The following is a 27,268-nucleotide window of genomic DNA, read 5'->3' as shown; positions in this document are numbered from 1 at the left end:
CAGGGCTTCCTTGGTGGCCTGGCTTTGCCTTTGCTGTCATCGCACGGGGATGCAGGCAGTGCCACTAGGGGAGAGACTGGGAGCCTGAGGAAGAGTGACTGGCGGGACCCTTCCCACCATCACGAGACACCCCTGGTCTGGGAGCACTCAGGACCCGCTGGCCTCCTCATGGGCGCAGGCCCCTCTCCCTCATCTTGACTTTCACTCTCGTGGAGCGTCCTCAGAGCTCCTCCTTGCCCTTCCTCAGCCCTATTTTACTTTCCAGTATCTTTGATCATCTTTAACATGTCCCATTGCACCCCACACACTCGTGTGAGTATCTTTTTACTTGTAGAGACCACATGCCTGCTGGTGAGGACATTTCAATTTTAAATTGTTATAACTGTTTTTATAGAGTCACTTATGATGGAGCATGATAATGTGAGAAAAAAGAATGTATACATGTGTGTGTGACTGGGTCACCTTGCTGTATAGGAGAAAATTGACAGAACACTGTAAACCAGCTGTAATGGAAAAAAATAAAAATCATTAAAAAAAAAAACAAACCTATTTTTTTCCCCCCAATTCCAGGACAGAATCAAATGGCAAGGACTCATCATGGGTACCAGTTTTCCAGCCTAGGCCAGTGGTTCAGAAGCACAGGGGACCTGGGGCGACGCGTCACGAAATCCCCTTCATGATTCTGACACACACGGCCATTGGGAACCACGGGGCTGAACTTGCCAGAAGCCCCCGATGTCTGTCAATCGGGGAGAACTTTATAGTTTGGGGGCCATAATCCAGAACAACAGGGATGGACAATTTCTTTTACAAAAACCAGTTCGTGCTGCAGAAGAGTCAAGGTGGCTGACCGCTGAGAAAAGACAACTGGATTTGGTGGTGAGACAGCTCACTGGTGCTTTTTGAGAGAAGCTATTCAATACGGTGAGGAGGGGAAAACTGTATTACATTGCAAAAGTTTAAGAGCAAAGACTAACATTTGAGGGCTCACCAGGTACTTTTCCAGATGTGACTGTGACAATGCCATGAGCTCATTTTACAGATGAAGTTAATGATTTCCCACAGTCAAGTTCAATGGTAAAGCCAGGCTTCCCAGCCACCCCTTCGACTCTACATCCGCACTTCCTCCTCCAGCCCAGAGCCCTCCTAAGGGGAGTGTAGGCAGCGGAAGGGCAACTACAAGTCAGAAGGACGGTGCCTCTGAACAGGACTGGAACTGAGGGAGGGGATGACAGCCCACCTGGACAGGTCGGGGGAGGCTCGACCTCCACCCCCCTGCCCCCCAGCCAACATCAAATTCCCTCATCAGAGAGATGCCTCTGGGATCTGAAAACAATATGGGCTTTGTCATACTGTTATGACAAACATGGGTGTCAGACCAACATGGGTTATAGGCTATTTTTTACAAGGCATGGGACCTTGAACGAGTCACTTCACCTCATTACAGCTTAGTATTTTCGTCTGTAAAATGGGTGTTAACTCTAATTATCTCATAAGATTGTTGGGATAACTACATGGAGCCATGCAAGTAAAACATTAAGCACAAAGTCTGGCCCACTGAACAGGCTTTCAATGGGGCGTTAGCTGTTTTTATCAGCTAGAAGCTGCGTGGAGACTAGAACAGCAGCAGGTTTGGGGGTAAGGGAGAGCGGAGAGATAACATGGGAGCTTAAGGGGCCATGAAGCAGAAGGAAATATTTTTTTCTTTTTTCAGATGAAGGGAGACCAGAGCATACCTGTAGGGAGGGGAAAGAGACTCTAGATAAGGAGGGGGAAGAGTGCCCGTGGTGGCTCAGCGGTAACAAACCCCACTACTTTGTATCCATGAGGTTGTGGGTTTGATCCCTGGCCTCCCTCAGTGGGTTAAGGATCTGGCGTTGCCATGAGCTGTGGTGTAGGTCACAGATGCGGCTCAGATCCCGAGTTGTGGTGGCTGTGGCTTAGTCTGGCAACTGTAGCTCCAATTCGACCCCTAGCCTGGGAACCTCCATATGCCACAGGTGTGGTCCTAAAAAGACAAAAAAAAAAAAAAAAAAAAAGAAGAAGAAGAAGAAGAAGAAGAAAAAAGATAAGGGCAAGGGAGAGATAGAAGAAATGGTGGGAGAGCCAATCATGACTAGACCTACTCTTGTGGAGATGGGAAGAATGGAAAGCAAAGTCTTGGTAAGGGAAACTGGAAGCTTTTTTGCAGTGATAGGAAAAAAAGAGAGGAAGTGTCAGATGACCTGAGTCTTGGTATAGCCTTCTGGAGACTTCGAACAGCTAAGGACAGTCCTTCAGAACAGTCAAGAAGGACTTCTGAGAAGCCACTCCTCCAGACGAGCAATGAGGACCCTGACAAAAATACTCCACACCAACTTCCTCAGAATGCTAGAAACTAACCAAAGGCTTGCAGCAAACACACAGCTGAACTTGGTCAGAACAGCATGCTTTGGGACACGCCCGGTTCCCACTCCCTCACCCCAGCTCCGTGGTGGCTTTATAACTAACATTGTCTTTCACTCCCAACTTGCAGTAGGAACAGTATTGGCACACAGCCTCCCTCTCGTAGTAAAGGTGAACACTCCAGCCGCAGCCTGCTGGTTGGTGACCTTCAGTGGACACGCTGCCCCGTGAGTTCTCTGCTCTGACATGCGGCCCTGGATGATGAGGCCCGGGTTCCTAGACCTGGGACCTCCGCCTACAGGCACTCCCACCTCCAAAGGAGTGCAGCATATTCCTTGTAAAGGAATTCACGAATACAATTCCCAATTCAGGAGTAAGTGGCTGGTATACAGTGAAAATCAAGACTACCTTTCACCCTTGACTATGGACCCCCAGGCTCTCTTTCTAGAGGTTACTTGTGGGCCCTTCCAGAAAGGAATATTCATGCGCAAGCATCAGTTTGCTTTGTGTACATACTTTTCTCCCCTTCATCACAAATAGCAAATGGTACACATGGCTTTCTCTGCGCTTGGGTCATCGCCTGTGCTTACACAGCTTGGACAGGTTTCCCCAGTGGCGTCTACAGGTCAGGAACATTCCCTCCACTGGCTGCCCGATGGTATCCTCCGGAGTGAATGAACTAGTCCTTTTTTTTTTTTTTTTTTTGAAATAGCTGTGGTGGCAAATTTCGAACACACACAAAAGTAGAGAAAGCAGTATAGGGAATTGACATATGCTTGTTTCTCAACTTTAATGATGGCCGATCTCTTTATTTGCACCCCCCCCCCGAGTCCCACCACGCATGGATTATTCCTGAAGCAACTAGCAGAAAACATGTCATTTCACCAGTCCATAACTCGAAAATATATGGACTTTGGAAAAAATAACCACAAGATGCACCCTCACATCTTAAAATAGCACTAACTCCTTTCTATTGAATATCTTGTCAATATTCCCAATGTTCTTATTGAAAAAAAACCATGTGCTCAAATTTTCCTAATGTTCTTATTAAAAAAAAATTTTAGGAGTTCCTGTTGTGGGTCAGTGGGTTAAGAACCCAACATAGTGTCTGTGAGGATGTGGGTCTGATCCCTGGACTTGCTCAGTGGGTTAAGGATCTGGTATTGCCAAAAGCTGCAGAGGAGGTCGCAGATGCATCTCGGATCCAGTGGTGCCATGACTGTGGTGTAGGCTGGCAGCTGCAGCTCTGATTCCATCCTTGGCCCACGAACTTCCATATGCCACAGGTGCAGCCCTAAAGAAAAATAAACAAACAAACAAAAAACCACTTTTTTTTTTTTTAAAGGTGTCTCAATCAGGATTCATGCAAGTCCACATATTGTAATAATCAGTATCTCTTACGTGTCTTTTCATCTAAGTTTCCTACAGGTTGTCCTCCTTTCCTTTTTTGCTTGCAATTTACTTGTTGAAAAAAATAGGTGAAAGTTATTCATCTCATAGAGTTTCCAACTGACTGCAATTTGCTCCCTCCATCCCTGTGGTTTAATACACTCCTCAGCAGTATAACATGGGTCCAGGGTCCCTAAAGTGGGAGTTGGGGGAATCTTATAGAGAGACAGATGGGTCTAAGGCTTCTTGACAGAGGTTTGTTACAGTGATGAAAATATGGAAACAAATGAAACAATCTAAAAGGAAACAACAGCAACTGCCAGACAGAAACTTCATTCTGTGCAGTACTATATGGTCACTACAGAGCACATTCTCAAATGACATTTAGAAATAGAGAAAGAAATAGTGCCAAAAATCGGCACGGCATTGTAAATCAGCGATAAATACTACTAATAAAAAAGAAAAAATCATACAGAGAGAGGCTTTATGTAACATGAACAAATTAGAATAGTAAGCAGTATACAAATGGCACAGGGCTGATAGCTTTAAAAATGTTAAAATAACCACTTTATGTCTGAGTCATAAAATGATATATTGCTTAAATTCCTCACAACGAACATGCGTTACTTTCATAAACAGACGCTACAATAAGCACGACCGATGTGGCACCCCACAGCATCTCACGTTACTCTGCACGTGTCTGTTTGGTTCTCTGAGGTTACCAAAGTGAGTCATGGCACTTCCCGGGCCTTTTAAGAACCTAAAAATGGTAGCCCGCAGCTGGGCGGGGCGTGCAGCCTGGGTGTATTTATTTTGAAGTGAGTCTGATGTGAACCCCTGATCAGACATCACTGTCCTAGAATGATGACTTTGGTCTTGGCCTGCAAGTGGGGATGATGCTTCTGTCACATGGTGCACCCTGGGTGGGGGTGGGAGGGTGGGGGGCTGCTGCAGATGACACTTGTGCAGTGTATGAAGCACCCCACGGAGGTCCTCCCACGGAGAGCCTGGGGTGGCCTGGAGGCGTATACTCACTTTTCACCAGGAGGGTCCAGGTACAGGACACCTGGCCTCGGATGTTGGTGGCTGTGCAGCTGTAGTTCCCGCTGTCCCTGGCCCGGGCTCTTGGCAGGCAGAGGTAGTGGGATCCTCCGGCTTCATAAACCTCAAAGGTGCCTTCTCGCCTTCTCACAGGGGCACCGTCTAGGAACCAGGTCACTTCGGGCTTTGGGACCCCTGAAACTACAGGGCCAGGTGAAGGACATGAGGCCCCCAAATGCACGCTCTGCTGGGGGGGTGCGGGTGGGGGCGGAGGGCTGAGGCCAACAGAAGAGCTCAGTCTGCTGCACAGCTTCGATCCCGCTTTCTCACCCCTCCACCCTCCGCTCCACATCCCAAGACAGAGGCAAGGCCCCTGAGGGAGGAGGGATATGAGGGTGACAAGCCAGGTCTCCAGATCAGGCCAAGTCAGAAGGGAGGGGAGAGAAGGGGACCCCTCGGCTTATTTTTGGTGGAGATCACGGGGGTGGGTTTCCCTCTATGGTGGTAAGAATTAGGGCCCAGGGTTGAAGCTCTATCCAACCACGAGGCATGGGCTGCTTCTGGGAGTTTTGCCAGCACAAGGGACATTACTAGACTGAGTCCTTTCTGAAGAGACCCCTGTAAGCTGCTTCCCAGGGTAGGGTGGGGGCTCTAGTCCATGGGGATGGTGGGTATCAGAGGCTGTGCTGAAGGAAGGGAGTGGCCCCTGGGGCTACAGTGAGGTGCCAGTGACCTTGGGTAGCTCAACTCACCTTCACACTTGAACTTGACTGGCTGATCTTCACTGACCTCCTGGCTTTGGGGCTTGCTCTCGAATCTGGGGACTGTGGCAGCCCTTCGGTTCTCCATGGCAACCTGCTTGGTAGCAGCCTTGCTCACAGCTTCTTGGCCTCCTGCGCCAGACTGTCTGGAGGGCAGGGTGGTGGCAGGTGGAGCAGCTGGCCGCTCCCTCTCTTCTCTGGAAGGCAAGAGGGTGCCTGAGACTGGAGCCCTTGGTTCCAACTGGACTTTTGCAGGCTGCAGGGTGATGGCACTGGAAGTCTTCTGCAGGATGGGGCTCCTCAGGGCTTTTCTGTCTGAGCCCCCCGACGGCTCCAGCTTGGATTCCCTCGGAGGCTGAGGCTGGCTGCCTGAAGCCCAGATCGGGGAGCCACCCCTCTGAGTGCTGGAGCAGTTCTTACTCTCTGCTGCACCCTCCAGGCCATCCAGCTTTGGCCCCTGCGAGAGTCCATTGGTTGCTTCTGTCCTGATGTCTGAACTGGCCGCCTTTGTTCCTCTCACAAGCAACCTGTTTGGGGGTGGGGCGAGGGTAGAGGTGGTGGGTGGGGAATGGGGAAGAAGAAGGACTAGAATGATCATCTGGTTATGCATCACAAGCACAGACTCCGGGGGTCACAAAAGCCATAAAAATAAGACGGAGTGAGAGCAAAAGTTTGCTCAGATTCCAGCCAGAAAATAAGCAGCCATTCTCCGTCTTCCCTGTTCCTCAGCCCCAATCCAGAGTCCTATCTGTGCTTATTAAAGCTGCCTTTTTGATCTCTTCTCAAGGAGTGCCACACTGGTTTGAACACGCATGGTCCTCTGTCCACGCCGGCCCTCTTTAGTGCATGTTCGACACCGTATGCACGGTCTGTCTTTTGAAAATATAACCTGAACGATGCCATTTCAAACGTCAGCGTTTCCAGCAACTTCCCCACTCTGTTGAGAATAAAACTGAGCTGCTCAAGACAGCCTGCGGGGGGAGCCGCGTGGCCGTCCCGAGACCCTGCCTGTGATGCCTGTGATGCCTGCAAGGCAGCAGCCCTGCCGTGCTGGGCTCCACGCCCACATCTCACCTCCCACTTTCACACACGAAACCCCTCTGTTTGGCACACTTTCTCCCTGAGCTTTTCTTCATTTAGCTAATGTGACTCCTCACAGGCCTGAGCTCAAAAATCAAACTTTCAGAAAGGAGTGCGTTCTCTCTGACCTCTCCTCTAAATTAGTGCTTCTCCTGGACGCAGCAGAGTTTGCGACTATATTTTGTGTGGCTCTGTTTTAAGGCCCTTCCCTACACCAGCTGTCAGCTCACTTCTAACATGAAGGCTGGAAAGGAAGCTCACTTCTAACATGAAGGCTGGAAAGGAAGCTCGTGACAAAGAGGCGCTGGCTGAGCAGGTGGATTCTGGCCCTGAACGTGAAGAGCATCCTTTTCAGAGCAGAGTGCCCTTTCTCATGCCAGCTAACTAGGAAAGACACTGAGCAGACGTTAAGAAAGAAGACAGAATTGGGTCTTTGAGAATCTCAATACTGATGGCAAGCCTGACCCAGAAACTGGGTGGCATATTACAATAGAACAAAACAAAACACCCCAAATAAAACATATTATAATAGAACAAAACAAAACACCCCAAATAAAACAAGGCCCCCTAAACAGTCAGTTTGCTCTCTCGATACGGCTCAGAAATTCAGGATGTTTCTTGATTACAATCCCTCTTTCCTTGCAGGGTATTTTGAAATGGAAACGTGATCATCACAAAGCCCACACGTACCTATTGGTATTGTCCAAACCTGAAAAAAAAAGGAGAGGTAGAAAGACCATTAGTGGAATGTTTTATACACCAAGAGCAGAAAGTGATGAGAATCATTTCTCATTTATGACAAAGTTTGGCTTCTCAAGCTTTCACTGGCCCCATCACCAGTGATTCGCCCTTCTCTCTCTCCTTTCCACTTCTCTGGTCCTGAACTTCTTGGGTTAATCTGATTAACTCCTCTGAGCTCTGGAGTTGAGCTTCCACTGCTACCCTGGGCCCTTGACAGCTGCCTCTGCTGCTCTGCCCTGGGCATAGGAGCTTCTTGTCCGCTAGCCCACAAGAGGAAACAAAAACCACTTGAGGGACAAGCCAAAATAAACACCTATCTCAAACTTCAAACCTCAAGCGTTTAACTTGCAAGTGATCATTTCTGACAAATACCTGCTTGGAAAATGTACAGAGATGGTATAGTTTTATTCAGGTCATCAAAGTGAAAACACACAATATATTTTTTTTCCTGCTGCATTATTTTTTCGAAGTTTCTGTTGAGGAAAATTTCAAAATATACAATAGTAGAGCTAAGGCTATAGCAAATACTGACAGCCAACGCCCAGATTAGGGAAATATCCACATTTTTGCCAATCTTATCTATCCCTTTTTGTTTTGGTTTTTTGAGGGGCTTTTTCTGGGAGTGTTTTCCAAGAAATTCCAGGCAGCGCACCATTCTGTCATTAGGTGCTTCAGAAGGGACCAATTCTCTAATTCAGGGCTGAGGCAGGTAAAGGGGGAGAGGTGAAAACACTTCTCTCAATGCCCATCAGCAGGTCCTGACCATAGTGAGTTGTGGAGCCCAGCTCTTTTGGTCAGGACTGGGTTTTTTTTTTTTTTTTTCTTTTTTCTTTAGTGATGCAGAATGGGAGAGAAAACACCAGCATGGGACTGTTTCGTGAAACTTGTTTTATCCATCCTGGATATCCATATTTATATTTATCCATATAAATGTTGCAATGCAGAATACATTTGCTCCCATGGGGTGTGAAAACACTCGAGCCAAAAATGTAAAGAGAGCAAGGAGGGCTATTTTCTGAGAAAGGAAGGAGATGAGGAAGAGAAAAAATAGAAGAAGCGAGCATAAGAAAGGAGGAAGAGAGAGTGAGGGTTGTTTCTCTCCCTGACCCCCAAATCCCATCCCGCCCCCACAAAGTGACGCCAATCTTCTTCCTTGCCACACAGTCTGGCTTCCCGAGGCTGCACCTGGCAGAGCCCAGGGGCAGGTGAGGAGACGTATTCAAAGCGATGTCAAGAGGAGAGCGGACCAGGGCTATAACTACAGCAACAGAGAGACAGGGGTCAAAGGCGATGCTGAGATCGATGCCCAGCCTGGGTAAGAGGGCAAGAGCTGATTTGAAGGACAGGGTGGCTGATAAGATAAACTTTAGGTGGGTTAAATCTGGGGTGATGGCAAGACAAGAGCAATGTCCATTATCCCAAAAGGCAATTAGAGGTGTGAATAAAAAAGAAGTCTGAGCGAGAAGGAAAGGGGGAAGATGCAGGCATGGGGACACACGTGAAGCATCTTCCCCCATATCCCCGAGGCCGTGTCTGGGCTGCCTGCCCACTTCCTTTCTTCTGGTTCAAGATCTTGATCCTGGGAACAGATGCATGAGTACCTAAGTGTGATGCATGTAACACAGAAACGTGTGATGAGCAAACAGCTCCTCCCAGGAGGGCGGGGGGGCCCCCCGGGAAGGGACCGTCCTGCCCGCTCCCCGCCCCCAACCTGCTACCTTGGATGGAGAGCTCAGCTGACATGGAGGCCTTCCCCGACCCGTTCACCACCATGCACGTGTACACCCCCACGTCGTCTCGGTTGACCTCGTGGATTTCCAGCACTTGCACCCCATTCTTCTCAGACATGGTCACACGGGCACTGGGCTGCAGGGGAACATCTCCCTGGGGATGGCACAGGCAGTTTGGTCAGAGGGGCCCCTCACCTTTTGGTTCTGCCCTACCTCCTGCCAGTCTGGGTGGGCCAGACCCCAGGCTCGGGCAACCGGGCCCTCTGCTCTGGGCTCTGTCAGCACGCCTGGCCAGCAGCCTTAGGACAACCCAAGGGCCCTGACTCAAGGTGTATGTACGTGCTGGGGTGCTTGGCCCAGCTTAGAGCAGGTGTATGGAACCTGTTTCAAAGGAGCCCGAGGTGGGAAATCCTACCCTCTTCGCTTTAGTTCTCCTTTGTCCTCCTCTTCCTTTTTTTCCTATTCCAGGTCAGGACCAGAGAATCAGGAAATAGAGAAAAGGCATCCCATCTCTCAGGTTTTTTTCCTTTTATGGCCAAACCCACAGCATATAGGGGTTGACACAGAGCTGCCACTGCCAGCCTGTACCACAGCCATGGCAGCACTGGATCTGAGCCACATCAATGACTTACATTGCAGCTTGCAGCAAAGCTGGATCCTTAACCCACTGAGTGAGACCAGGGATCAAACTCGAATCCTCATGGAGACTACATCATGTTCTTAACCCACCTTATCGCTTTTTTTTTTTTTAAATTATTATTATAGTTGATTTACAATGTTCTGTCAATTTCTGCTGTGCAGCAAAGTGACCCAGTCATACACGTTCTTTTTCTCACATTATCCTCCATCAGGTTCCATCACAAGTGACTAGGCATAATTCCAGGTGCTACACAGCAGGATCTCATTGCTTAACCAAAAGCAATAGTTTGCATCTACTAACCCCAAACTCCCAGTCCGTCCCACTCTCTCCTCCTCCCTCTGGGCAACCACAAGTCTGTTCTCCATGTCCAGGAGTTTGTTTATTTTCTCTAGACAGGTTCATTTGTGCTGTATATTAGACTCCAGATATAAGTGATATCATATGGTATTTGTCTTTCTCTTTCTGACTTACTTCAATCATTTTTATTCAGGAGTTCCATCTATTAAAAACCTGCTCTCCCTGGCCTTGACCCCAAGTGTTCCCTCGGGATCCTCCAGCCCAGTTTCCATCCACCTCCCTCTGCTGCCCCCTCTCCCCCACCTCATCTCCAACCTCTGCCTTCACATGGCCCAGCCCTGAGTGATTTTTAAACCACTCCCACATGGAGCATCCCAGCAGCATTTTGAGGTAGGTGGGATCTACCTGTGCCTCAAGGGTTCTACAAAATCAAATGACTTGCCCAGCATTAAAGGCTTTCTGACAGGGAGCTGTGGCTTGAAATCAGTCCCAGACTTCAAATTCCACTCTTCTTTTTTGTCTTTTTGCTATTTCGTGGGCTGCTCTCGTGGCATATGGAGGTTCCCAGGCTAGGGGTTGAATCGGAGCTATAGCTGTCAGCCTACGCCAGAGCCACAGCAACGCAGGATCCGAGCCGCATCTGCAACCTACACCACAGCTCACGGCAACGCCGGATCCTTAACCCACTGAGCAAGGGCAGGGATTGAACCCGCAACCTCATGGTTCCTAGTCAGATTCGTTAACCACTGCGCCACGATGGGAACTCCAAATTCCACTCTTTTTTTTTTTTTTTTTTTAGGGCTGCACTCATGGCATGTGGAGGTTCCCAGGGTATGGATTGAATCAGAGCTACAGCTGTTGGCCTACACCACAGCCACAGCAACATGGAATGTGAGCTGTGTCTGTGACCTACACCACAGTTCACAGCAATACCGGATCCTTAACCCACTGAATGAGACCAGGGATTGAACCTGAGTTCTCACGGATACTAGTCGGATTCGTTACCCCTGAGGCACGTTGGGAACTCCCAAGTTCCACTCTTGACATGGTCAGGTCTGTCTTGACCCAGACGTTTTGTGTGTGTGTGGACTCCAGGACATCATGGACTGAGTAATAGTGGGAGAGTGTGCAAACAGGCAAGAAAAGGCATGGCCATCAGCCACCTGAGAGCCTCGAGGAACATCTAGGGTGGACACAGAAGGGGGTCTAGCCCCCTTCCACTAGCCCAGGGGTCTAACCCAGAGTCAGGGCAGGCGGATCCTCACCTTGAGCCAGGTGACCTGCGGTTGGGGCCGGCCAGTGATCTTGCAGGAGAATCGCCCCATCTGTCCTTCTTTGACCACCGCTCGGCCCAGCTTGGTGGCAAACTTTGGTGGGCACTCTCCCCAGATGCTAGGACGGGTCTCCACTGCAGGGGCTGCAAATCTGTCCCTGGAAAGAGATCAGCAGAGAATTCACAGCAATGCAGATCCTTTTCTCTCTGTCCCCACCCAAGTCACTGAAGTTGTGTTTAGAAACTAGTGAAGGGCAGCCTTCCCAATTCTGCGCCTTGCACATTTTTCTGATGTACCCTCTGGGGAAAAAAAATCTGTGGTACCAAAATCTGTTTCCTCTACCTCCTGGGCATGCAGCTAGCCCTCATTTACTAGACTCCCTTGAAGTCAGGGCTCCCTGATTTCTACTGAGCTCTGGCTAAAGTCTGGATTTTGGCAAATAGATTGTGAGCAGAAAGCAGAAATATTATTTGCCACTTCTTGGCTTCAAAACCTCCTGTGCAATTCTCCATACTCTTTCTTTCCCACTCTTCTGGCCAGATGCAGAATCTGCAGAGGCTCCAAGGCCTAGAACGTGATGGAGCCACAAAACAGATGGAGCCCGGGTCCCTAGAAGATAATGGAAGGTTCTCCACCTGTCCAAGAATATGTGAACTGACTTTGCTTGAGTAGGAAATAAACTTTTTGGAGTTCTCATCATGGCTCATTGGTTAACAAATCCGACCAGGAACCATGAGGTTGCGGGTTTGATCCCTGGCCTTGCTCAGTGGGTTAAGGATCCAGTGTTACTGTGAGGTGTGGTATAGGTCACAGACACAGCTCAGATCCCACGTTGCTGTGGCTCTGGTGTAGGCCTGCAGCTACAGTTCCAATTAGACCCCTAGCCTGGGAACCTCCATATGCCGCAGGAGCGGCCCTAGAAAAGGCAAAAAGACAAAAAAAAAGAAAAGAAAGAAAAGAAAAGAAACTTTCCCTGTGTTAAGCCATTGTGATTTGGGGGCTTGCCTGTTACAGCAGTCCCTGTTACCTTAGCTCTACCAAATACCTGTTTAGCTTCCATAAGAAATATCACATATGGGTTGCCTCTTCTAAGTCAGTTTAATTAAGTCTCCTGACCATTGCTTTGATTGTTAAAGAACCCTGCAGACTATGGCCACAGGGAACACTTCTGCTTAGCAGCTGGCCAACAGCTGTCAGAGGGGCTACCTACAGAAGCTGCCAGGTTAGGAGATGCCGTGTGACTGACATGTCACACCTCGATAGGCTCCCACTTTAGTTTTCATAACCCAGGATGCTTGAGAAGACTTACTCCCTAGGCTGTCCTGTCATGGCAGCAGAAAAAGCCAGTCCAGCCCCTACCTTGGGTTAAACACCCCAGAACTTACCCCAAGGCTTTGGAAACAACAGGCTGGCCATGCTTCTTCACAAAGCCCCCTGCAAGTAGGAAACAAAGAGAAAGAGGCTTGAAAAGTCTGGTCTGAGCCATCAACTTGGAGCGACAAAAGTCAGAAAGGGTCTGGGTGGTGAGATAATGGTGGTACCAGTCCACCTTGACGAGCCCGTCCTGTGTCACGCTCTGTGGTGGGCACTTTACGTACATTATCACATGGATTTTCTGCAGTAATTTAAAGAGGCATTATGTCATCCATCTTTTTTTTTTTTTTTAATACTGGTGAGAAAAATGAGATTCAGAATCATTAAGTCATCTATTTGGGTCACAGAGCCAGGAGGGGTGTAGGAAAGCATCCCGGTCTGCCTGTTCTAGAACATTCCATCATTCCACTGAGCTGCTATGTGCCACTGCACCTTCTACTCTGGGGATGATCTGTGGCGATCAGGACCTCTCCAGAAAAGGAGCCAACTGAAGGGAGGGGGGAGATTCACAGGCATCTCTCTGACCCCATCTATGCCCGTTTCACCCAACCCCACCACTCCACCTTCCTGTTTAAAACCCAGCCAATAGCAGTATCTGCCCTGCTAGAATGGAGAAGATCACTGGAGATGGGCTCCAGTGGAGCCAGCACCTCCCAGAGCCTGCACCAGCAGCACGCTGGTCCTGGGTGCTGAGCTGCTGAGCTGCTGTGCTGGGCAGGAAGCAGTTCAAGAGCAGACTCTGCAAGACATCTGCTGCTGCTTCTAGAACAACTCATAATGTGACCAAGAAGTGACTATAGAGCAGTGGGGTGTCTTTGAGGAATGGAGAGGGAGATGGGACGACATTTTTGAGATGACAATCAGCCCAGAAGTTGTTCTCTTTCTATGAAAAGCTGGGAATGCTTATAAAACCCCACCCCAGGCATGCATGGAAAGCAATTGCCTGATATCAGCAGGCAGCTGCAACAAGGGATTTGCAGGGTTTCTTGGAAAGGGGGAAACATCCTTAAATTCCAGCTCTGATCACATCTATATGAATGCATAGGAACACAGGAATGGAGGGTGTACTTCCCTCAGTCATATCTGGTTTAAGGTTTCACCAGACCTTAGTGAAAAATGATTAATAACAAATGCTAGCACCCCACTTAAGTCTGGTTCCATACGGGTTGGCAACTGCTGTCCATGCATTTCTGCTTAACATGACTATTTTGTGAGCTATATATAGTTTTCATGCCATAATGTGGGTTTCATTCTTGTCATTCAAGTCTCTGTTCAAGGTTAAAAGAACTTCCAAGCTGAAAAAAGGAGAGACCTGTTCTGGGATGGCCTGAATGACAACTGCAGCCAAGGAGCTGGGGCCCCTCAGACACCACTGGAGGAAAGGCAAAGCAGGCAGTTCTTTTAGACAGTATCTGAGCAAATGGGAAACATCAACCTTCAAGATGCTCTGCTCATAGATCAGCATCTTCCTTTCTGTCTCTCACGTCAAAGGAAATGATGCTAAACGTAGGAAAGAAAGTCTATAAAGCGACTCGCTTTGGTCTTGTTGGTAACAGTAACAATGTAAATGTCACACAGCAGGAAGACAATAAGTGGCTGAGTAAAACGTACAATCAGACATCTTATTCTGCCACCAAAGTAGGTTTAAGATGGTATAAAACATGTAGATATGTATTAAAATATGATACCATTTGCTCCTCAGCACACTGCCCGTGGGTTGTGATCCTCTCCACCCTACTGAGCTCCATTCCAACCATCTCGCCACACCCAGTGGTTAATCCTCTTCCCTGTCTCACTCAGTAGCACCTGACACAAGGGGCCACTCCCTTCAGAGCACTTTCTCCTCTGGGTGTTCCTGCTTTGACCAGGCTGCCTATTCTTCCTCAGCCTCCTTCTCTCCTGGAACTCCTGCATCTCCAAGAGGGCTCTAGTGCTGAGTCCTAGGTCCTCTCCTCAGTGCTGTGGACTCTCCCCTAGGAGAGTCCCATGAGTCCCATTGCTTTACAGAATACCAGTAAGCTGATGACTCTCAAATCATATCTCCACCATAAACTTTGTATTCATCAGAAGTAGCCAGAGCAGTACTCAGTACATTGCAGGTTTTCAATGATCTGTTAAATGAATGACTTTTGTGGGGGAAAAAAAAAAGCAGCATGCAAAATTTTCTATTCAGTGTGATTATAATTAGGTAAAAATAAAACACACAAACATAGTAAAACAACCAGAATAAGGAAAATATACCCAAAGTTATTGCCTCTCACACACGCTCTATTCCACGACGTTAGCCACACACCAATCACTAAGATTATCATCTAAAATGTCTACGGACCATTCAGTGCCCTTATCCTGCTAAGGTCTCTCCTTTTGTCATTTTAGGTTAGGGTAAAGATTTGAGAAAAATTAGACTCATCGACGAATGGATAGACAACAAAATGAGGTCTACGCAAGGAAATCTTATTGAACCATACAAAGAAATAAAGTAATAACACATGCTATAACGTGGATGAATGTGTAAAATTTTGCTCAGCGAAAAAGCCAAACACACACAAAATATATGATTCCATTTATATGAAATGTTCAGAAGAGGCAAATCCATAGGGACAGAAAGTGGATGGGTTGTTGCCAGGGGCTGGGGGAGGGGCGAAAGGGAGTGACTGCTCGATGGCTGTGGACTTTCTGTTTGGGGTGATGAAAAGGTCTGGAGCCAGATAATGGTGATGCTGGCACACCACTGTGAATAAGCTTAATGCCACTGAATTGTATACTTTAAAATGGTTACAATGATAGATTTCATGTGATGTATATTTTACCACAATGAAAAAATTAGACTAGGCATTTTTAAAATGCTTGGGAGCTCAACATGATAATCCAAAGGCTAAAATTCCTTTACTCCTTAAAAAAATAAAATAAAGCAAAAATATGGCATTCCCTCAAATAGCAAAAGAATGCTCTTTGGAGATACTTCTATATCTGAGTAAGAACAGTTTATGTTAGGATCCAAAGGTAACATATAAAGCAGTCAGCTAAAAATGGAATTGAGGAAGGCTTATTTTAATACGAGTCAACATCAGAGACATACATCAAAGCAAAAAGAGAACTGGAGCTAACATAGCCATGAGGATCTATTTATAGGCAAAAATTTGAAGTTGCAAATTGTCAGATAAGGCAAAATTAATTTTGCGAAAGTATGAAAATCTGGCAGAACAGCAAAACTATGTTGAAAAATAAGTGGAAAGGGGATTAAGGTAGAAGGGCCAGAAATAGAAAAGTTAAGAGAATCGGTGAAGACAGGATGGAGTCAGTGAGGAGGGGAAAAAGGCCAAAGCACTGAAGGTATTTAAACAGTAATCTCAGATTTTTCAAGGATGAGTAAATGAGAAGGTTGGCAGGTTTTCGGAGTGAAAAGTTCAATGGTGGAGATGTTAAGCACATTTGGTCAAAGACTGGGTAGACACAGAGAGTGCTGCTGAAAAGGGGAATAATGGGATCACAGTGCAAAGAAGAAGAAATGCCCCTAACAGTGTGTGATATATAATTTATCATCCAAACAGGGACTCTGGACACTGAAAGGGACATAATTAATAATTCTGCCAAGACAACAGGAGTAAATCAGGGCTGTTTCAGGCAAACCAAGGAACAGTCACCCTACTGGCAGGCAACTTTAAAGTAGATTTTAAGGGTTGCTTAAAATAATAGTTCTCCACTCAAAGAGGACAAATGCCCACTTTTTATAACACGCATTTAGCAATGTCCCCTGTGCCTTGCTGAATCAAATATCTGCCACTAACCATCCATATATATGATTTCAAAAAGAAAATAAATGGAGGTTGGGGATCAAGATGGCAGAGGAGTAAGACGCGGTGCTCACCTTCTCCCACAAATGCATCAAAAAAAACCATCTGCATGCAGAATTATTCACACAGAACCTCTACTGAACGCTGACAGAAGATCTTACACCTCCCCAAAGGGCAAGAAACTCTTCACGTAACTGGGTAGAAGAAAAGGAAGAGAGAGAGAGAGAGAGAGAGAGAGAGAGAGAGAGAGAGAGAGAGAGAGAGAGTCAATGCTAGGAGGGGACTAGCACTCCTGAGAGGGAGCTGTGAAAGAGGAAAGGAACCCACACCCTGGGAAGCCTCCTGATGGGGAGATCAGCCAAGACAGAGGGACCTCAAAGCCTCACAGAAAAGTGCATCAGCTGGACTGAGGAGGGAAAAGCACAGAGAGGGCTGGACAGACCATCAGTACCACCTCCCAGGACATCACCACCTGAGATGCTTAGGTGGGGGCTGGGTGCTGAGACTCAGGCTCTCGAGGTCAGTTCCAGAGAGAGGACTAGAGCTGGCTGTGTGGAGACAGCCTGAGGGGCCAGGGAGCAGTGTGCCAAGGGCTTGGGAGTGGAGCCAAGGGAAACATGGGAGGAGGTCTGGGCCCACAGAAGAAGCAAGGCACCACTGTTGGGGAGGGCAAGAGGAGGAGGGGCGGACTGCCATAGGAATATCTTTCTCTGCGCATGTGCGGATTCTCAAGAGGCGGTGCTGTGGGCAGTGAGGGGCCTCTTGCATGGGCTACATATGGCGGCACCTCCTAAGGGGCTAAGCACAATGGGGGCGCCTCCTGTGTGGTCTACAAGTGACAGGGGCAATCTCAGTCATCTCAGACCCCAGAGGTAGGTGTGGCCTGCCACCACTAGGGGTCCGGGAACAGGCCCTACCAATGCCTTAGTCCCCTCAGAGGTCAGCACAGAGGAGGGCACTGCAACTGAGGACCACCTGCTGTTGCTCTTACTCCTCTGGGAAACACACACCCTGCCACTGCCACTGCCAAATGCTTCAGATGCTGCCTACACCTGCCTGAGGGTCACCGCCACTTCCCAGGGCCATGCAACTAGGAGCAGCCTGTGCCACCTTCCCACAGGTCCTTGACACTGTCAAGGACCCAGCAATCAGGCACTGGCTACAAGCCCTGTCCATTGCCTCCATCTCCCTGGAAGCACGTGCAGCACCCTAAAAATAAGTAGTAAGTCCTCCCAAAATACCCAGGGGCACCTGTGCATATAAATAGTCCTCCAACACTACAGCAGTTATTTTTCCTAAACTCACAGAATGAAAAAAAAATAAGCAAAATGAAGAAGCTCAGGAACCATTTCCAGCTAAAAGAAGAGGAGAATTTACCTAACACAGCAAACAATGAAAGAGACTTCTGCTATCTAACAAACACTGAGTTCAAAAAGGACATAGTGAAAATACTGAAGGAATCAAGAGTGAATATGAAGAAATTAAGAGTGATAGGAACAGTAATGCAGATTCCTTTAGAAAGGAACTAGAAAATATAAGGAAGAGCCAAGAAAAATTAGAAAATTCATTTGCAGAGACACAAGCTGAGTTAAAGGCACTAACGAGCAGAATGAATAATGCAGAGGAACAAATGAGTGACTTGGATGATAGAATAATAGAAATCACTCAGTCGGGACAGCAGACAGAAAACCAAATGAAAAAAATGAAAGCAATATAAGAGATTTATGGGATAATATAAAGTGGGCCACTTTATGCATAATAGGGATTCCAGAAGGAGAAGAAAAAAAGGGGTGATTGAAAATGTATTTCAAGAAATTAGGGCTGAAAACTTTCTAAATCCAAAGGAAACAGATATCAAGATACAGGAAGGACAGTGGGCCCCAAACAAATTGAACCCAAACAGACCCACACCAAGACATATTATAATAAAAATGGCAAAAGTTAAAGATAAAGAGAGGATTCTAAAAGCAGCAAGAGAAAAATGAAGTGTTAATTGTAAGGGAACCCCCATCAGGCTAATCAGCTGATTTCTCTACAGAAACACTACAAGCCAGAAAAGAGGGGCAAAATATCTTCAAAGTTCTGAAAGGGAAAAATTTGCAACCTACAAAACTCTACCAAGCAAGAATATCATTTAAAATAGATGGAGAGATAAAACATTTCTAAAACAAACAAAAACTAAGAGTACAGTAATACTAAACCCATCTAAAAGAAATACTGAAAGGGCTTCTCTAAATAAAAAAGAAGAAAGAAGAAACAGGATGGAGGAAATCACCATTGGAAAGTAATCACTTAAATAAGCCAGTATACATATCTAAAAGAAAAAAAAAAAGGAACAAAGGAGAAACATAGAATCAACTAGAAAAAAAAGGTTTAAAATGACAATAACTACATATTTATCAATAATTACCTTAAATGTCAATGGACTCAATGTTCCAATCAAAAGACATATAGTGGCAGACTGGATAAAAAAATAAGAGCCTACAAAATGCTGCCTAGAAGAAACTCACCTTAAGGAAAAGGACACATACAAATTGAAAGTGAGGGGATGGAAACAGATATTTAATGCAAATGGAAAAGACAGGAAAGCAGGAGTTGGAATACTCACATCAGACAAAATAGACTTTAAAACAAAGGCTATAAAGAAAGACAAGAAGGATACTATCTAATGATAAAAGGATCAGGTCAAAAAGAGGATATTACACTCATCAATGTATGTGCTTCTCCCATACATACAACAAACACTAACAGACATAAAAGGAGAAATAGATGGGAACACAATAATAGTAGACTTTAACACCCTGACCACAGCAATGGACAGATCCTCTAGACAGAAAATCAGTAAGGCACCAGTGATTCTAAGTGACACAATAGAAAAGTTAGACTTATTGAGAATTTCAGGAAATTATATCCAAAAAAAGAATATACATTCTTTTCAAGTTCATATGGAATAGTTTCAAGGACTGACCACATACTAGGGCACAAAACTAACCTGAACAAATTTAAGAGTACAGAAATTATTTCAAGTATCTTTGCTGACCACAAGAGCATGAAGCTAGAAATTGACCATAGCAAAAGAAATGAGAAAAACCTTCAGCAATCAAACAAACAAAAGAAATTAAAGGTATCCACATTGGAAGAGAAGAGGTAAAATTGTCACTCTATGCAGATGACATGATACTATATATAGAAAACCCTAAGGACTCCACACAATAACTACTCGAACTGATCAATGAATTCAGCAAAGCAGCAATACACAAAATTAACATTGAGAAATCAGTTGAAATAAAAACAAAAATAAACCAATAGGATCTAATCAAACTTGAAACTTTAGAATTAAAAAAAAAAAAACCAAAAAGACAACCTACTGAATGGGAGAAAATAGTTTCAATTGACAAAGGCTTAATCTCTGAAATATGCAAACTACTCACACAAATCAACAGCAAAAAAAACCCCAAACAACCCAATTGAAAATGGTCAGAAGACCTGAATGGGTATTTCTTCGAAGAAGACATACGGATGGCCAATAGGCCATGAAAAAATGCTCAACATCATGAATTATCAGAGAAACGCAAATCAAAACTACACTGAGGTCCACTTCACACTGGTCAAAATGGCCATCATGAATAAGTATACAAATAACAAATGCTGGAGAGGGTGTGGAGAAAAGGGAACCTTCCTACACTGTTGATGGTAATGTAAATTGGTACAATCACTATGGAAAACAGTATGGAGGTATCTCAGAAAACTAAATATACAAGTACCATGTGACCCAGCAATCCCACTCCTGGGCATATATCCAGACAAAACTTGCATTGAAAAAGATACATGCATCCCTATGTTCACTGCAGCACTATTCACAATAGCCAAGACATGAAAACAACCTAATGTCCTTTGACAGATGAATGGGTTAAGAAGATGTGGTATAGATGCAAATGGAATACTACTCAGCCATAAAAAAGAACAAAATAATGCCATTTGCAGCAAGATGGATAGAATTAGAAACTATCATACTAAGTGAAAGTCAGTGAAGTAAGGCACAAGAACAAACTTGTAGTTGCTAAGAGCAAGGGGAAGGGAATGGGATAGACTGGGAGTTTGGGGTTAGTAGATGCAAACTATTGTACTTGGAGTGGATAAGCAATGAAGTCCTGCTGTATAGCCCAGGGAACTGTATCTAGTCACTTGTGGTTGAACAGGATGGAGGATAATGTGAAGAAAAGAATGTATTTATACGTAAAACGGGTCACTTTGCTGTACAGGAGAAACTGACAGAATGTTGTAAATCAACTATAATAAAATTTTTTTTTAAAAAAAGAAAGAAAATAAATGTAAAGCCCCAACTAAAATATTAAGGAGAAATAAAAGGAAAGTAAATGGTAATGATATTTATTTTAATATGAAATTTTAGTATTTCAATGGTGAACATCAGTAGAAGTTCAAGCATGACTATTTCAATATGTAAGTTCACAGGAACATTAGAAGACATAATGAAATAGATGCTTACACTGACTCATATGTATGTTTTGATTTAAAAATGAATGATCCAAAAACACACTGTACAAGTAGTCATGGAAAATGAAGGAACACAGGTGTCCAGGTGGACCCCAGAAAAAAAAAAAAAAGGTAATGTTAACAAAGTTACATGTCAACTGCATCTCAAGAAATATAAAAAAAGAAATTAGTAAAAAGAAAACGTAGTGTTAGGATAAATAACAGAGCAGACATATAACAAAGAAGGAATGACCTAAGCTTAAGAGAAGATAACAAGTTATAGCCCACTGAGGTAGAGAAAATGGAAAAAAAAATGACTGTATGATGTCAAAACAATGACTATAGGATGTGGGAGCCTGAGACCTCATCTGTACTAAAACACTGATTCAGTGCCTATTATGCATAAGGCATTAGCTAGAGCTTCAGCAAATAGGCTGATGTGTGTAATAAAAGCAAGAATAAAACTTGAGTTCTCTGGTGGTCTAGTTAGGGCTCAGAGCTTTCACCATGGCCCAGGTTCAATCCCAGGTTTGGGAACTGAGATTCCATACCAAGCTGCTGTGTGCCTCACACCAAACAAACAAATACACACCCAAAACAAAAACTTGAGTCTTAAGGGAAAGGCAAAGCGCTTCAAAGACAGGGCAGGGGATATTGCATAGCAGGACCCATTGGAGATCTTGAGTTTCAATTTATATACATATTTATTTATTTATTTTGTCTTTTTAGGGCAGTACATACAGCATATGGAAGTTCCCTGGCTAGGGGTCGAATCAGAGCTATAGTCACTGGCCTACGCCACAGCTACAGCAACGCAGGATCCGAGCCGTGTCTGCCACCTACACCACAGCTCATGGCAAAGCTGGATCCATAACCCACTGAGAGAGGCTAGGGATCGAACCTGCATCCTCGTGGATACTAGTCAAGTTCATCAACTGCTGAGTCACAATGGGAACTCCTTGAGTTTCAATTTAAAGATGTATCACTGGAGGATCTGAAGGGAGGGAGTGTTAAAATTCCATCTGAATTTTTTTTTTTCTTTTTAGGCCGAGCCTGAAGCCCATGGAAGTTCCCAGCCAGGGGTTGAACTGGAGCTGTAGCTGAGGCTTACACCACAGCCATGGTAACCCCAGATACAAACCATATCTGGGAGCTATGCCTTAGCTTATGGCAACGCCGGATCCTTAACCCACTGAGTGAGGCCAGGGATTGAATTTGCATCCTCACAGAAAAAAAGTCAGGTCCTTAACTCACTGAGCCACAACAGGAATTCCTCATATGAAGTTTTTAAAGGTGTTTTTAACATTAATGTGGAGATTAGAGTGGGATATGGGTAGAACTGGGGACACAGTTGGGAATCCGTGCAGCAGGAAAGAGATGATGGACCAGGCTGGTGGCAGTGGGGACAAATGCGACGGGTATAGCAGGGTCTGGGCACTGACTGGGGAGGGAAGGGAGTGCTTAAGGATGACAAGGTGTCCAGGGTGCCCTCCTTCCCAAGGAGATGTGCCTTGTCACCTGCCAAAGTTTCAGCTGGGTCTTCAAGGAGCCGCTAATGTCCTAACCATAATTGTTGACGGGTCTCTGCCAGGGGCTGCCTGTCACTGCTTAAACAGGGACTCTCCCCACATAAATGGTTCACTCTATAGTCCCTACTCAGGCAGGAGCTTTGGTTTATGGCTGCAGTCCACGCTCCCTAGAATGCACACAAATACATCATTCTTACACTACGACACTCAGTGACAAGTACAGTTGGCCCTAGAAGAACACGGGGGTTGGGGTGCTGACCCAGCCCAATGGAAAACACTCATACTGCCATCTCTGCCTCAAAAACAAAGGAATTGAACAAAACAATTAGTGGGCAGAATCATCTGCTCGCTGGAATGGCTGTGACTCTAGCCATACCCTAGGTCAGAACCTGAAATCACTGTACAGAATCAGGACTCCAACACGATTCTTTTGATTCCACATATTGTGCTCTCTAACGGATCATAAACTTTGCCCTACACTTAAAGATCTAAAAAATGAAACTATAGGTACTTATTTCTTGAAAAAAATCCATGTATCATTGGAGCCATGCAGTTCAAACCTGTGTTGTTCAAGGGTCAGCTGCACTTCCTTCCATAGGGACTAAGGAGCTCATTCCAGGGCACCAAGTAGACATTTCAGGAGTTCTATCCAGGGCTCCAGGAAACTGATGCACTAAAGAATCATTTCTTCCTCAAGGGGCTGAAATAAACTATCTGCCACTCAGCAGACAAACTACTTCCCACTCATTCATGGATAAGGTGGTCACACATCCTACGCAATGAGTTCAAGGGGGTAGTGACCCAAAGTTTTGTTTTGGAGGGGGAATAGTTCCATAAATGGGGCCAGTGATCCCTCAACTGTCTTGAGTGTCCTGAAGACGAATCTAGGTTCTCGGCAGAGAGAAATGGCTGCTTCCTTTACAGTCTCCTTTCTGAAGTCAAGACTTCCGGGCATCCCAGCTCCCCTCTCAAGAGTCACTTTCCATGTGGTCCCCTCAAAACCCCAAGCCAAGTAGCAGGGAGTCTGTTTAGTCCTCAAGGCATAGAGACTGATTTTGTATCAATTTATCAGAAAGGAAACAAGGAGAGTTTTACTTTTGCTTTGAGTGGCTCCCCCTTCCGGGTGGCTGATGCAGTGGAAGTCACCGGGCTGTTGGCAGCTGTACAGGTATCTGATCAGAAGCCACTCCACGGGCAAGTGCAGCATATGGGAAGGTTATCTAGTTAACTAATTTATTTATGTTTCTTTCTATGGCCACACCTGCAGCATATGGAAGTTCCCAAGCTAGGGATGCAATCGGAGCTGCAGCTGCTGGCCTATGCCACAGCCCCAGCAACACCAGATGCAAGCTGGATCTTCAACCTATACCACAGCTTGGGGCCATGTTGGATCCTTAACCTGCTGAGCGAGGCCAGGGATTGAACCCATAGTGTCCTCACAGACACTATGTTGAGTTCTTAACCCACTAACCCAACAGGAACTCCAGAAAGGTTATTTTAAACATGGTTCTGGGGTAATTCATTGTATGAATTAATCACCCCATTTTTGCTGGGCATCATGTGAAATGATGGTGTATCGAAGAGTAATGGCGCCCATGAAAAATATGTGACCAGAATATTTGTGATAAGCCCATATGTTCAGAAAAATAAGAAGAAAGTTTAAAAGATTCATGAAGCAAAAGTAAGCACATAGCATGTCTGTCCCTCTAGCTGTGGCTAAGGGGAGAGTTCCTATGGAGAGCTACATGCACCGTGAGAATGTAAAACAACAGTTAGTGGGCAGAATCATCTGCTCACTGGAATGGCTATGACGCTAAAAACTGCTTGGCCTCACGCTCCAGACCTCCCACAGTCTCCCCCCAATCTGTCCTTCAGCTTTATTTCCCACTCCTCTCTGTTACTGCCCATCTACTCACCCCACCCTCTACCCAGGCGCTAACTATCTCCACTTTCCTCCCATCCCCGTCACCAGAATCCCACTGTGCCACCCAAATCTGACTCACTCCGCCAGGACTAGTCAAGTCCCTCCTCCTGCTAGGAGACATCACAGACCATTTCAGCCCCCAGGTGTCTCATCCTCCTCTAAGTTTACAGAGTGGACGTGCCAAATGTTTGGCACATAAACCCGAGCTGCCTTATGACTGGGGCTGTGCCTTTGTTTAACTTTCAACGTGTCCAGGTCTTATCTGACCAATAGGTTCTTGCAGAAAGGATCTGACAAAGTATTTTGTCTCCCACACAGCACCACACAAAGTCAGCACTTCCTCAGCACAACCTGATGTTGATGCTTAACTGCAACACAACAGTAAAAGATGAGGTCAAGGAAGTCAGTCTCTCGAGGGCGATAACCAAGTCTTGTTGCCCGCAGAGCCCAGCACAAACTTAGCACATGCAGTAGCATCTGATGAATGAAGAGGAGGCTAGAATTATAAGCAACTGGGAGAGGGCTGGGGGTGGAGATGGGGCACGTGAGTGGAGGAGTAAGAGACAGGATGGAAAGATGACAGCATCAAGGGGTCCTGGTGTATATTTTGGAGGGAAGCAGAGGCAAAAGCAAAGTGAAAGGTGAAAACAATGGAGGGAAGGGAGAAGGAGAATTGGAAGTCATCCTTCAAGGACAGAATGGGGCCAAGTCATTGGTCATCTAACTCTTCCACGTAGCAAATCAGTGAGGCTTTTGCCAACACAGTCTTTACACACAATTGTTTCACAGCAAAGAGACCAGTGGGGCAGAAAGAATAACTTGCATCTCCATCACATTTATATTTTTCACTTCGGTGAGACAGAAAAGGATAGAAACTCAGAGATTTTAGGATTCCGATATGAGAAAAAAAATAGGGCATATGCCCCTACAAAAAGAAGAGTCATCAGGGACTATTATAGACTGGAAGAGTCAATACAGAATACAAATGGGAAATATAATTATAGGTCTTTAAGAAGGCAGGAATTTAGGTGAAAGAAGATAGTACCAAACAAATAAGAAAACAACAAAATGAAAGGAGAATCACAACAGACGATATTAAGGAATATAATAATTTAAAACCCAGCCAAAAGAAATAGACATGGGCTCAAAATACATAGTCATCAATCCAATCCAACGAGAAAAATAAAAGAGATCTAAGAACTCTGCCCCTGGAAAAGTGTGATAGCAAAAGAGATGGCACAGAAGCATTTCCTAGGAATTCAAGAGCACAGAGAATGGTGTTAGTGGCACCAGCAGAGCTGGGCTCGTGGTCACTAGGGTCACTCTTCTTTAAGTCTCACAATATGGGATGCCTCTCCCTTCCACTGCCACATTCAAAGTGGCCTGCCACCTGGCTCACTCTCACACGTGGTCAGGGATCACTTCATTCTTCTAGAGAAGTGACATTTGTTACCCATTTATAGTCTCCCTTTCCTGGTAGAAAGTAAACTCTAAGAGGGCAGGGACCCTGTCTGAATGGCTCAGTTCTACCTCCAGTGCCTGACATGGAGAGGAACAGGCAGGTGAATGAAGCAGTGGATGGAGGGATTCAATCTTCACTTGGGAGACATTGTGGGAGACATTCCCACAATGGGATGAGGGGAGATGTCTTTGCTTTCGGACAGAGACATAAGTGGCAGCCTCAGAACCTATCACCTGTAGGGGAGGGAGCTGGGGGAATAATCCCACAGGAATGGAGGTGGAGGAGGAGGACTTAGCATGAAGATAGGGCACCTAATAGAGAGAAGAGTGATGGCCAAGGCCGGATCCAGAAAGGAGGAGGGACACTAGGTCTTTGCCCTTCCTATTTCTTTGTTTCAAAGAAAACTCCCCAAGAGGAGGGAGTCCCTGGCCAAATCTATTCCCCAGCAAATACACAGTCATTACTTTTAAGGTTATTTTTTTTCCCAATTATTCATTGCATTCTTATGCAGCATGGTTAATGGCTTGGAATTTATTTTTCAGAGATGAAAATAAACTTTATCCACTTCCTCTGGAGTTATTGTTCTCTTGCTACTCCTCTTTCCCCACAATAATCTTTTATTTCTCAACACCACTTTTGAAGCTTTACTCGCTGCCCAGTACACCAGACATGTTGATCATGGCCAGAGGAACCACGTAATTCACTAACCATACTAAGACTCTTGAGAGTCAAAGAAGGCTCCCTGTACAATGACACTGGCAGGGCAGGCATGCTGGGATAAATGGTCATCCTCAGAGTTCCTGCTGTGGCTCAGTGAGTTAAAAGTCCAATTGCGGTGGCTTAGGTGGCTGTGGAGGTGCAGATTCAGTCCCTAGTGGGATAGAGAATTAAAAGATCGTGTGTTACCACCACGGCATCTCGGACTCAATCCCTGGCCCAGGACTTCCATGTTCCACAGGGGCAACAATAAAAAAAATATAACGGTCATCCTAATGACATCTGCTGTGACCATGGGGCTGCAAAAGGGCAACCACTTGGTAGCCATCTCTTATTGTCTTTACCCCACCCTATACTCTTGCAGATTGGATCAGCGGTGGCACCTATCCTAAGGATCCCCAAACCCTATCATGCCAGCAACATGGAGTAAGGGCTGAATGCAAGTTAGCTATGATCACATGACCCCTGGCTCTCTACACGTCTTTTCTTGGCTTCGTTGCTGCTTTCTCACAACTTATGTGCACACGTCCCCCTTCTGCCTTTCCAGCCCTTCTCAGGTACCCATGGCTATCTCTTATAGCCTCTTTGAGTTAACTTAGTTGACATTCCTAGTAGACAGCTCAACAAGAAATGCTG

The 27,268-nt window shown here is 45.8% G+C and overlaps 1 protein-coding gene across 2 annotated transcripts in view; it reads right to left on the bottom strand.

The window, feature by feature from the left end:
• The window catches only part of MYLK (myosin light chain kinase), a 190,026-nt gene that overhangs the window by 113,564 nt on the left and 49,194 nt on the right, over positions 1-27,268 (bottom strand). For both annotated transcript variants that reach the window (XM_047790591.1, XM_047790599.1), the window contains exons 3-8: positions 12,724-12,772; positions 11,330-11,495; positions 9,116-9,281; positions 7,347-7,365; positions 5,568-6,103; positions 4,810-5,016 (exon numbers count right to left, since the gene is read on the bottom strand). In XM_047790591.1, the coding sequence (XP_047646547.1) occupies positions 4,810-5,016; positions 5,568-6,103; positions 7,347-7,365; positions 9,116-9,281; positions 11,330-11,495; positions 12,724-12,772 (1,143 nt within the window). The remainder of the gene's footprint in view (positions 1-4,809; positions 5,017-5,567; positions 6,104-7,346; positions 7,366-9,115; positions 9,282-11,329; positions 11,496-12,723; positions 12,773-27,268) is intronic.

This window comes from Phacochoerus africanus, chromosome 1 (assembly GCF_016906955.1).
Source record: "Phacochoerus africanus isolate WHEZ1 chromosome 1, ROS_Pafr_v1, whole genome shotgun sequence".
In the NCBI taxonomy this organism is placed as follows: domain Eukaryota; kingdom Metazoa; phylum Chordata; class Mammalia; order Artiodactyla; family Suidae; genus Phacochoerus; species Phacochoerus africanus.
The sequence above is the reverse complement of the archived record's forward strand: the minus strand, read 5'-3'. Positions and strand labels throughout refer to the sequence as shown.